At 39.1% G+C, this 13,092-nt stretch overlaps 1 protein-coding gene across 3 annotated transcripts in view; it reads left to right on the top strand.

Moving 5' to 3' along the window:
• Positions 1-13,092, top strand: part of LOC144318991 (uncharacterized) — a 282,618-nt gene that overhangs the window by 195,020 nt on the left and 74,506 nt on the right. For 2 of the 3 annotated variants that reach the window (XM_077906643.1, XM_077906649.1), the window contains exons 4-5: positions 1,768-1,898; positions 9,923-10,087. In XM_077906643.1, the coding sequence (XP_077762769.1) occupies positions 1,768-1,898; positions 9,923-9,932 (141 nt within the window). In that variant the 3' untranslated portion in view covers positions 9,933-10,087. Of the gene's footprint in view, positions 1-1,531; positions 1,620-1,767; positions 1,899-9,922; positions 10,088-13,092 lie in introns of those variants that run through there. The other variant, XR_013384932.1, reaches the window with a different exon arrangement.

Below are 13,092 nucleotides of genomic sequence, written 5' to 3'. Positions count from 1 at the left end.
AGTTCATAATCACTTTTTAAAGTCATTATTGAGTGTTTGTGTATGATAGGTCTTCTGACATTGATGAGGCATAGTGCGGTAACTTGTCTTTTTCCTGAAATCATCTCCAGATAAAATAAATATGCTGAATCCTCTGGAAAAGTAATAATATGAGAAGCTTCCCACTTCCTTAGCTCTCTAGCTATTTCTGGTACATGAGAACTGGAAACAGGACTTTTCCTATAAACTACCCGTGTGTGGTGTTCCCCAAAGGAAAGTACCTGATATGGGGTCATTTCCCTTTGAGAATTCCATGAATTAATGTGATAGGATTTTCTAAATACCATGAGCTTGCTTCTGTTCTCTTCCAATTTCCTGAAACTGGGTGTGAACTAGAGCATTCTCACTGTGAGGTGTAATGCTAGGCTCACTTTCCTCAAAATGTCATACAAAAAAATGATGAGACGTGAACAAAACAGCTCCTATAAACAGTCTCTCTTTCTTCCTTTTACCTTCTCCCTTCTCCTATTTCAAAGGGGGTACTCTTGGCAGTTGGGTTTTAAGAAATTCCACTCGGGACTGCAGCATATTCCACATCTGATTCTTAATCCACAACACTGGAGTGGCTCCTTATGGTCCAGTAGCAAATAGCTGGTGACAATAGGGGTCACCTTTGTGACCGAGTGCAGATTGCATCAATCCCAGAGACAGCATGTCAGGTTGCAGAGACCACAGATTTTGGTTTTGAGTGTATTCACAGCATTCTTCAGGAACCCATTAGGCTCCAGGGCAATCAACGACAACATAATAGGAGGACTATGTTTTCTTCTTAAGGGGCAAGCACAGAAGGCAGATGGCTCCCCATGTGATGTTGTTTTTGGCTTGCCAAAAATCAAGATGCCAAGAGACACTGAAACTAGTCAAGGAGTTTCACTGCCTCATTGTATTCTTCCCAATAACATGACACCAAGTATCTGATATTTCCTGTATTGCTTCCCATTATTTGCCAAGAGAAGAGTCTTCAAACAGCTGAAAGATCCTGAATCCTGGAGTGGAAGCTGCTCATTTGGTGACAGGCCATGCACGGAAAGGTGGTTTCTGAAACCAAAAGCCAATGCCCTGTGGAGGTAGCAGGTATTATAGAGAATGTGTGTGTGTATGTGTGTGTGCGTGTGTGTGTGTTCTGACCCCTCTTATTAACATTAATTTGTGGTCTCATAGTGGCAAAAAATCGCAACATTTATTCACTTGATTCGGGACACAAAAAGACAAATCTCTTTTCTATGATTGTATAGATAACACCTAACAAAGGCTCAGGCCCACAGCTTTAAGGACAGAAAGGCTTTAGGGAGAAAATGTGCAGTTGTTGTGCGTTCTCCTCCTTCAATGCAATGTGTAGTTGCCTTGCTTTCTGGAAGGAAGATGGAGATCTATAATGAATCTTGTTTAGTGACCGAAACAGAGTCACAGTCTATTCGTGGTGGCCGTAGAGAGTTATATACTCAGCTCCCCCAAGGGAGAACATTCCATGAGGAGCATTGTTACCTAACAGCTTCTGCAGCAGGCCGTACCTCTGCATCCACCACCACCTTTGTGCCAAGGCCACAGTCTTCCCAGGTGGCCCCCAGCCAATGAGCGTGGTGGGTGCACTAGCCAAGGGCCTGATATAGGCCAGTTCTGATGGGCAGCATGCACTCTCCTCAACCTGACCAAGACTTTTACAGGGCCGCGCTGTGGTCTGTGGCTCCTCCTATTCAATCCACCCTCCTTTCCTCTCTCCTTTTCCAGCTGTCAGACCTACATTACTATCGGAAGGCTCTCCTACTCCTGCCACCTGGTCCTTTACCATTTGTGTCCCCAGACATTGCCAAATGTCCACTGAGAGACCACATCCCCTGGATGAGGACCACGAGTGTAAGGTAAGAAAGGTCTCCTATAGAGAGCGAGGCATTTGCTCCTCTGGGCTCCTGTGGCACTTAGTTTAATTAAAGCCCTATATAGGCCTGATTGTCATTGTTTAGCTGTCAGGCTCTCACAGGGTATAGGGTCCTCCAAAGGAGCTGTGTCTTTCATATTCACTGCATTTCTCTGGCCTCCTTCTGGATCTGTGTAAAATGTGCTCATTTAAATGTTGCATCAGGGATGAGAGGGAGGGAGGCAAGGAGAGAGGACTGGAGAGGGAAAGAGGGCAAGAGCAAGCAGGTAGGCAGCAAAGGGGGCAGGAAGAGTGACTCCATGCTTCCTCTTTACTCTGCTGGCCATAAAGGCTTGCAATATGTTTGTGCCTTTGTGCCTGGTCCTTCCTAGCTCATAGCTTCCCATCTTAGCATTCCTGCATTCTTTCTTTCTATATTATTTGCCTGTTGAGGAACCCCTTCATTTGTTGTCTTCTGAATGTTGAAATCCTCTTTGGGTTTTGGATCTTCTCATGGCCTCCCACACGGAGGCTGTTTCCAGGCAACAGCTGGCAGCCTGTGGTCCCTCCCCAGGAGTGGAGAGGAGTTAGCCATCAATAATGTGATCTCACACACCAGGGCGCTGCTCCAGAGGGTGAGCACATTTTGTTTTGGATTATCAGAAAAATAAATAAATAAATAAATAAATATATATATATATATATATATATTCTGAATAATGCATGGTCCCACATGGAAAGGTAGATAGAAATGCAATCAATGAACTTGGATGATGTCATAATCCACACAAGTAGCAGAAGAGCAGAACTCTAGCCCCCTCCTTGCTCAGTTCTTCTGAGGGTGAGCAGTGTTCCAAGGACTTCAGGAGGCCATTGCATTAATTTCTCTAACAGTAAAAGAGGCCTTGGAGATTTGGAAAGGGATTCATTTGTTTATTAAAATTATTTAAAACTCAGACTAGCAGGAATGAGAACGATGCTGGTAGGCATCACAAAATTATACTAGTGCCTGTTTTGGCTCATCTTGCTCTCAAAGCCTGCATTCTTGTAAATTGCAAGAGTGAGCAGATGTAGCCAGAGGCAAAGGGACTCTGCCCAGGCTTGGGCCAGGTGTTATGACCGCTTAACCCACACGAGAAATCCTTCCTCTAGGTCTTCTTCTAAATCTGTCCTCCTGATAGAGGTTTTTGCTAAGCTCAAAAAAATTTTCTGTTTAAAGATTTTATTTATTTATTTGAGAGAGAGAAAGAAAGAAAGCATGAGGGTGGGGGGGGAGGGGCAGAAGGAGAAGCAGACTCCCTGCTGAGTGGGGCTCCATCCCAGGATCTTGGGATCTTGTGCTCGCTTCGGCAGCACATATACCAGGATCTTGGGATCATGACCTGAGCCCTGTGCCGAAGGCAGCCACATAACCAACTGCACCACCCAGGTGTCCTCCAAAAAAAAATCTTTTTTACTTCTACAGTTCTTAGTCGTTCATATTTTTCATAGTCTACATTAACAGCTAAAATTATCCTTTGCCATGTATCTTTGACATTAAGGAACACTTTGCCACAGTCACCCAGATTGGAATTTTATGGAATCCTAAATTTGTAAGGGATGAATAAATTATTAAACTCAGTAGCTCCCAAATTTTAGTGAATAAAACATTCACTGAGGGAGCTTATTAAAAATTCAGATTCTGATAAGGCCCAGGAATTTGAAATTTTGGGGATGAGTTATAACTTCCATAGAGTAAAATCGCTCCCTTGAGGTGTGCAGTGTGATGAATTTTGGTAATTGTACACAGACACATAACCTCTACTACAATCACAGCATACAACTGTTGTTAACCTACCAAGTTTCTCTGTACCCCTTTGCAATCCATCTCCTTTTCCTGCCCTTACCTGTACCTGCCGACCCCCACTCCCCCAAACCAGCAGGCTGCTTTCTTTCCTGCAATATTGCCTTTTCTGGAATTCCATAAAAATGCGATTATGCTTCATGCAGCCTTTTGTGTTTAACTTTTCTCCTTTAGTGCAATGTTTTTGAGATAGCAATTTAAATAGTAATTCTAGATGATTCTGTATAGGGCGTTCATGGCCATACTTTGAGAAGCACTCATCTGGTACAAACTTCTTGTTTCATAGGTGAGAAAACAGAGGTGTAAATGTCAGTGGCTTGTCTGAAGTGAAATATTCCTGAGAAATCATTAGAACGTATGTCCTTGGAGAGCCTTCCTTGAATCATTTACTTTTCCTCTACCTTCCTAGGATGAGAGATTGCATCCCTGAAAAAGCATGTTAACGATCACATCCTAAAAGTAGTCTCCTTATTTGGATTCACTTGACCAATGATACGAGGTCCAATGCATGATGCCAGGTGTTTCCTGAGATCCAACGAATGAATCTCCTTTCAATTTTCTCCTAGCTTATAGAAAATTGTTTACAAGTTTTTGCTTGAATTAAGATATATTTCCTGGAAGACAGATTATGATTTAGTAACAAAATAACTCTTCAACATTGTTGAGAATAGTACAACTGCTTTTGTACATAGTGAAATGCAATGGACAAGATTCCTAACTTCTCATAGTTGAGAATTCTTGGTTTTTAACTGGACCTCAAGTATCCTCAAGGTCCTTTAAAAGAACTATCTGACTAAATAATCTGACTAACTAGACTTATTTTTTCTCTGCCTAGTCCCATGCTTCTAGGTTGGAAACCTGTTGTTTTGATGGTGAGGGCTAGTTTTCTGGTTCCCAGGTGCCTTTGAGGATATAATGAAATCCATGGAGCCTCCTGGGGGAAGGAGATGGAGGGACATGCAGGCAGGTGATATGGCAGCTAAGTGGAAGATCCAAGACCAGGCAAACCACAGTCAGGGAGCAAGCTGGAAAGGTCCTTGCAGGATTGGGTATAGCTCCAGGGGATGCTCTAAGAGTGTCAAAGCTCTGTAAGGGTGTCCCTGCTGATTGAGTTCTTTGACCTTGGGGATTCCAGATCTACCCCACCAGAACTATGCACAGGCCTAATTTTACAGAATAGGAAACCAAATATCAGGGAAGACAAAAATTTGCTTATAGCCAGTACCTAGCATAGTCACATATGCAGAACCTAGCTTAGCCCCCTTGGGCTGGTATCTAGCTCAATACTATAACCCAGTTGTACTCTCTCATCTGTCCTATGTTCCACTGTTTTCTTTTTTCTTTTCTTTTCTTTTTTTTTAGATTTTATTTATTTATTAATGAGAGACACACAGAGAGAAGCAGAGACATAGGCAGAGGGAGAAGCAGGCTCCTTGTGTGGAACCCGATGTGGGACTCAATCCCAGGACCCCGGGATCATGACCTGAGCCCAAGGCAGATGCTCAACCACTGAGCCACCCAGGCACCCTACTGTTTTCTCTAGAACTGAATGTAGGAGAGTGATGTTGGGTAGCACATCAGCTAATGACTGTTTGTAGGCAGAAGAAAAGACTTCAAAGCCCTTATCATTTGATCATTTATCCACAGGATGATTTTAAAGGGCCAGTGATAGTTTATGAGGCTATTTCCATTTTTTGTTGCTTCTCTAAAAATTGGAAGTGCAACCAGTGCCATAAAAATAAAATGAGTTAATCTTCCTTCCAAAGCGGTAAAAGAAAGAGGAAGCAACCAGAATATATCCTTTCAAGTAAGTAGACAATTCTAAAGAAAATACTCTTGATTTTCATTTATGACTTTCCTCTGCTAGTCTTCAGTACTCTAGACTGGGCACTTATAATTTATTGATCCTGGACCAGAGTGCTCAGTCTTTGTCTTGCCGAGACCTGTGATCTCCTATCACACCCCCAGGTTGGAGGCAAGATGGATGATCTTGTAATGACTTGCTCCAGTAAAAATCTTCCGTAATCTCCTGGGAGCTAAAAATGTGACTGCTGAGAAAATAAACAAACTGAAGGTGTGAATTATTTTTGATTAGATAACACATTCACATATAAATCTGTACATTGCAATTAAAATGAAAAACTTGGAAGAATTTCTACACAAGACACAACACATACTAAATGTATTTTTGAAGTCCTCAGAATGATCAAGTTCATTTATGGCTCTTAGTCTCTTTCTGCTGAATCTCTCAGTGAGTAGCTGTGACTATGTTCTTCCCTCTACTTTGAATTCCTTTCCTTCTCTTTTTGCTTGTAAACTCTAAATGAGTTTCCAAAATTTAATTTCTGTATCAACCACTATGACTTCCTGAGTATGGTGTATATGACTTCATTAAAACACATAACTTGTTGTTATCACATTGGTTTTCCTTGTTAGACTGTGGGACTATTTTGCTCATCTTTGTGATCTTAGAACCTAGGTCAGTGCCCCACAAGCTATTGATACTCAGTACTGCTAGACCATAGAATGGATGAATGCTACCTCCAATTCTTTCTTGTCACTGGGTCTACCAAAATCACTTTCCTATATTCACTGATAGCTTTGGCATATTGCATCGTTTCTTCATTTCATTTCTTCTTCTCTTATTATCCTGAGAGGCTACCATGGGGTTGATACATCCAACATCCTTGACATGAAGTCAAATGGAATTTTCATTCTAATTCTACTTGATGAATTAATTCCCATGACTCTTGAGTGGAATCAAAATGAATGGTTCTTCATTTTTCCAAAATATCTCCCTTCCAAAGCAGCAAATTCCAATATGCTATTCTATGATCTCAATTTCATATCTTTCCATGTGTATTCTTTCATTCCCACTTACACTAGATTCCAAATATGTTAGGAATTCCAGTCCCCTTCTCTAACCTTTTTGGCCTATCTTCACCATGTCCAAATTTATGATTGGTCACTTCAATCCATTACTCACCCACAACCTCACCTCTTTTTACCTTCTAATCTTATCCCAGAAATCTTCAGTCTAAACTTTATAACTTAATTATATTCCTCTTATATTGGGGTCATTGAACATTGTTGGAGAAAATAATGTAACCTGGCAAAATTATTGCCTGTATAAGTGTTGGCATCCAATGTGCCTTCAGAGCTACTAAAAATTCTTGTTCTTGAGGAGCTATAGACTTTTAAAGTCTTAGCATGATGTTAACTTGCTGTTTCAGACACCTTTTACACCTAATGCCAGAACTTCTTGGCCTTACCTTTCTTGTGGGCCATGAACTGTTAGTTTTGCCCCAGATACCACGCAAAGATCTGCTTTGTATGGACTTAGAGAGTAATGCAGGTATGCCATCTTCACACAGGCACAGTAACTCATGTCCTGCCCCAGGGCTTCTCTGGAGACCTGCTAGGCATCCAGATATTCATGAACGTAGTGCAGTGGGGGTTAACACTCTCTGGAGCAAAACTCTGACCAATGGAGATAGGAGCTACTGAAAAAATTCTTATCTCTTTATTCTCGTTCCTTCCCTGGACTGTCCTGCAATATTTCACATTTCATATTTCCGAAGATGGACCTCTGGTGTCACTTAATCAGTTGCACTTGGTACCAAGCAACAACCATCTCAGTAATATACCTTCTCATACTTGTTCGTACTCCATTCCTGTCTCCCTTCCCTTCCCCCTCCATCCCACTTCCTTGGAATTGTGCTGCCACCACTCCCAGCCAAATGTTAGAAAAGATGCTATTGCCCTGGGATCAGTGTGCTAGGTAAACTGGCTAGAATACTTTCTATGCCCATATCACTTTCACTCTCAAAAGAAAACTTTCTTTGTATTTCATAGAGAGAATAGGGGATACTAGGGGTGAAATTTTTCAACTTTCTTTACACATGCAAACTTAATGATCTGTTCCCATGTCTATCTCCAGTCTCAGAGAAAAGATATCATTTCTCCAACAGAAATCTAATTTCTTTCACTGTGCTTTGGAGCCTAGCCTAGAATCTCCTCCTTTCTTTAATTTTACCATCTCTTTTTCTAGAGATCCTTCTCTGTATGTTCTATCCTTACCCATTTACATGAAACCATCCAAGCAAAGGCCACCAAACATTTCATCATTACCTACTCTCATCGACAGCTTTTAATACTAATTTCCCTCAGGTTCTTTTTATTTATTTTATTTAAATCTTATTTTTAAGTTTTTATTTTATTTCCAGTTAGTTAACATACAGCGTAATATTAGTTTCAGGTATATAATATAGGGATTTAATATTTCCAAATATCACTGGTGCTCATCATAAGTGTACTCCTTAATCCCCATCACCTATTTCACCCACCCCTCCCCAACCTACCTCCCCTCTGGTAACCTAAGTTTATTCTCTACAGTTATGGTCTGTTTTGTGGTTTGTCTCTCTCTCTCTTTTTAACCTTGGCTCATTTGTTTTGTTTCTTAAATTCCACTTGAGTGAAATCATATGGTGTCTGTTTTCCTCTTACCAACTTATTTCATTGGCATAATACTTTCTAGCTCCATCCATGTCATTGCAAATTGGCAAGATTTTATTCTTTTTATGGCTGAATAATATTCCATATAATGGAAAATTCCAATATAATGAGATATTATTCAGATATGTATATATGTATATATTATATATATGAAATATATAATGGAATATTAGTCATATATGTGTATATAATATATATATATACACATCTCACGTCTTCTTTGTGTCTATACACACACACACACACACACACACACCTCATATCTTCATTCATTCTTTAATTGATGGACATGAGCTGTTTCTTTATTCTGGCTATTCTAAATAATGCTGCTATAAATATAGAGGTGCATGTATACCTTTAAATTAGGGTTTTTGTATTCTTTGGATAAATACCTAGTAGTGAGATTGCTCAATCTAGGGTAGTTCTATTTTTAACTTTCTGAGGAACCTCCATACTGTTTTCCAGAGTGGCTGCACCAGTTTGTATTCCCACCAACAGTGCATGAGTATTCCTTTTTCTCCACCTCCTTGCCAACATTTGTTGCTTCTTGTGTTGTTGATTTTAGCCATTCCAATGAATGTGAGGTGATATTGCACTATAGTCTTGATTTGAATTTCCCTGATGATTGAATGATGTTGAGTGTCTTTTTGTGTGTCCATTGGCCATCTATATGTGTTCTCTGGAGAAATGGCTGTTCATGTCTTCTACGCATTTTTAATTGAATTATTTGGGGTTTTTTGGAGTGTTAAGTTGTATAAGTTCTTTTTTTTTATCTTGCATACATCCCTTTATTGCATATGTCACTTATAAATACCTTCTCCCATTCTATAGATTGCCTTTCAGCTTTGTTTCCTTTGCTGTGCAGCTTTTTATTTTGATATAGTCCCAATCATTTTTTTTTTTTTTTGGTTTGTTTCCTTTGCCTCAGGGGACCTATCTAGAAAAAAATTTGAGACACTCTTTTATTCCTTAAACTCTTTCCACCTTTAATTCCAAGACACTACTTTCCTAAATCCCAAACCTGATCTCTGGCTGTTCTTTCTCAGATACCTTTTCTGGCATTTTTTTCTCTGACCACGTTTAAAGCAGATTTGTGAAAGATTGCATCACCCTCTCCATCCTCCCCCATCTTCCATTGTCCTTCACTCTATAGACTTTTCCTATGAAATCACATCCATTGTTGTGGTTCTTACTAATACCAATATTTTGATGATTCTCAGTTGTCTTCTAACTCAAATGTGTGTTGAATACCAGGTCCACATTTCTAACATCATGATCAATGTCTGTCTTCATCTGTCAAATCAACTCAACATGGCAAAATTCTCACATATGTATTGTGTTCTTTCTACACACAGTGCTATTCTCTGCAAGATCCGCATGTCAGAATCCTTTTCACCCTTTGAAACCTACTTTATTTTTTATTTTTTTAAAGATTTTATTATTATTTATTTATTCATGAGGGACACACAGAGAGAGAGGCAGAGACACAGACAGAGGGAGAAGCAGGCTCCATTCAGGGATCCCAATGTGGGACTCGATCCTGAGACTCAGTCCTGGGACTCCAGGATCATGCCCTGGGCTGAAGGCAGGTGCTAAGCTGCTGAACCACCCAGGGAACCCCCCTAAAACCTACTTTAATGTTATCTTCAAACTTTGCCCAATTTCTTCAGGTACAGATGAGCACCCTGTCTTTTGCCTTCACTCTGGTGAATTTCTTCCAACAAACATTTATTGATAATTTATGTCAAGCCCCAGAGGAAGAGAAATTAAAGAAGCTTACACACTAGCAGAGAAGTACAAGCTCCTCTAGGAAAGGAGACACACAAGAGCATCTGGTAAGGCCATGGTTTTCACAGTGTGATTTGTGGACTCCTAGAGGTCCCTGATACTCTTTCAGGGGGTCCACAGGAGAAAAACTACTTTTATAATAATGTCAAGACATTGTTTGCTTATCTACTATATTGATATTTGTACTAATGATGGAAAGCAATCATGGATAAGTTTCATGGTGCCTGACAATGAACCAAGGGCACAGCACTAAACTAGTAGTTGTTGGATTCTTCTTTTCCATCCGCTCACAGTAAAAGAAAATGCCAATTTCATCTGAGGAAGTCCTTTTTGAATCAGAAAAAATTATTAATTTTAAATCTCAATCCTTGAGTATAAGTATTTTGAACAGCCTGTGTGAGAAAATGAGAAGTACACACAAGGTACTTCTACTGCATACTGAAATATGGCAGTTATCTTGAGGGAAAGCACTTGTGCAATATTTGAGTTGTAAGCTGGAGTGGCCACTTTCTGTGAAATGCCAATTTACCTGAATGCCTGGCTGATGAGCAAACTGTGGTTATTTCAACTTATGTAGATCTTTGGGAAATATTTTTTTTTTTTTTAATGAGTGAGTGAGCTTGTCTCTAATGGAAAACAACGGACTGTATTTCTTACTAATGATAAAATTCAAGCTTGCAAGTGAAAATTAGGATTTTGGAAAACATATTAACCTTTAAGTTCGACAGATTCTTAATATTTCAGGATTTTTTTTAGATTGGTGGTGATATTAACAATGTGATTTTTAAAAATATTATATGAGATAGGTCAACATTTGGAAGATATGAATAACTCAGTAAACCAGTGTTTTCCCAATGACCAATGCATGATGTTAGAAAATCATTCATGGGTAAAGATCCTTTCAGAATGAAAAATAGACAAGTAATTTTTTTAATTTCATAGAGTAGAAAAGTTCATTGAAATGGTTTTAGATTCCACATTGCAACTAACCTTTAAAAAATGACAACTTGGCAAGTTTTGATAGAGTATTAACAAGAATACCCACAATTATCTGAAAAAGGTATTAAAATACTCCTCCCTCTTCCAACTACATATCCATGTGAGGCCAGATTTTCTTCATACTTTAAGTAAAACAACATATCTATGGCAGATTGAATGCAGAAGCAGATTTGGGAAACCAGCTGCCTTCTATTGTGCCAGACATTAAAAAGATTTGCAAAAGCATAAAACAACTCTACTTTTCTCACTAATTTTTTTTTAGAAATATACTTTGTTAAGAAATAATTTTCAAAAAAATTAAGTAAAATCATGACTTTCATACATATGTGGAAATGAACAGAGGTTAAGGATCTTTTTCCACTTGTTAATTGACAAAGGAGCCAGACAGATATGACAAAGAGTGAGTAAATAAATAAATGAATGAATAAATAAATAAATAAATAAAACTTTAACTCAAATTTATATGGAGCAAAGGTGTATTGAAATGAATTATAACTGGAGGCAAAAGAGGTTTTTCCAATCTAATCCTTATCAGGTCAGAATTTGCATGTCTACATTTATAATTTACAGAGTTACTAAATAGCTTAAAGAAAATGTTTAGAGTTTGATAACCCAGAAGCGTATCCTATAGACAATGCACAGGTTCACACTGAAATAAATTTTTCTTAATAAATTAATTTTTGTTAAAAAATGTTAGTTGTATTAAGAAATGGGCTTATTATTGTTATTTTAAAATGACATAATAACCAATATTTAACAATTTTTCATTTTATATTTCTAATATGGCAAATGTACATAGATTTAACCCATACAAAGAAAACTCTGGGGGACCTTAATACTTTTTAAGAGTATAAAGAGGTCCTTTGACCAAAAAATTTGAGAACCAATGAGGAAAGGACTTGAGAAATTAAAATTAGTTAACCCCCATGTCTGTATTAGGAATTAAAGGTCAACCATATCTGGTTTAACTTCTTCCAGGGAAAACTGGGCATGTTCTCTTCTCCTTACCCCCTTCCCAGTACCTGGATGCTGCTACAAGTAGGTCATTTGGTGCCACTTAAGGCTAATCAAACCCATCATGCTTTGCACCTCTACAAAGGCTATTGGCAAAGCATATGTTACTCTGGTCATCTTTCGATCCAACTTTCCCTAATCCCTTCTATCCTAATCCTTTGCAAGATCCCCCAGATTCATAAATGGATTTTCCTCTTTTCTTGACCTCATCATGAAATATTTTTTCATGTGTGGTCTATGCTGAAAACTGACCTCCCCTGAAAGTTCTGCTTCCCTGCAAGCTTTATGGAGGGGTAGCTGATCTTTCTTCACATATCTTAGAGTTAGGAGCAGTGTGGGCATTCTCCTACTCCCCACTATTTCACAGAGACCAGCAATCCACCCTTTTATGCACCGAACAGGTTTGTTTGAAGCTAATACCATCCACCTTCTCTCATTGCTATCAACCCGCTACCCCTCATTTGTTCAAAGTTAGTGAAGACTTATGCATGCATCAACAGTCTTCTGATCTAATTTGGTAGCATTTTAGATGAAAAATCCTTCCTGTTTTGTGAACTTTTCAAGCTTAAAGACCTCCACCCTATTTCCATGATCATATCCTAAAACTTGTCATCACCAGAAATGACATCCCTCTCACCAAATCTCACACTTTCCAGTCAGTTCCCTCAGTCTCTTATTCTCCCTGCACCTGTTCCTCAGTTTCTTTGCCATCTCTTCTCCTTGTTCCTTTATTTGTCTTTCTTACATCATTTTCGGTCTCATTATGACCACGGCGAAAATTTCTTCAGTCACTCTTTTGCCAAAGTCTTCGATTCTCAGTGTCCTCCTTTCATTTCATGAATACCCAGGAGACTCATAATTTTACAGATTTCCAACAAGGTGCCTTTTCCATGCCCACTCACAGAGTTCTAAGTGCTACACATGAAGGTTGGTGCCACTGCAATTTCCTGTTCTCTAATTTCATGCAGTCTCCAAGACCTGTATCTGTACTGACCTCCAAGTATCTGTATCTCAGATACATTTTCTGAGTCAATGCTCT

The sequence above is a fragment of the Canis aureus genome, chromosome 1 (assembly GCF_053574225.1).
Source record: "Canis aureus isolate CA01 chromosome 1, VMU_Caureus_v.1.0, whole genome shotgun sequence".
Lineage (NCBI taxonomy): Eukaryota > Metazoa > Chordata > Mammalia > Carnivora > Canidae > Canis > Canis aureus.
This window is presented reverse-complemented; position numbering and strand designations above follow the sequence as displayed.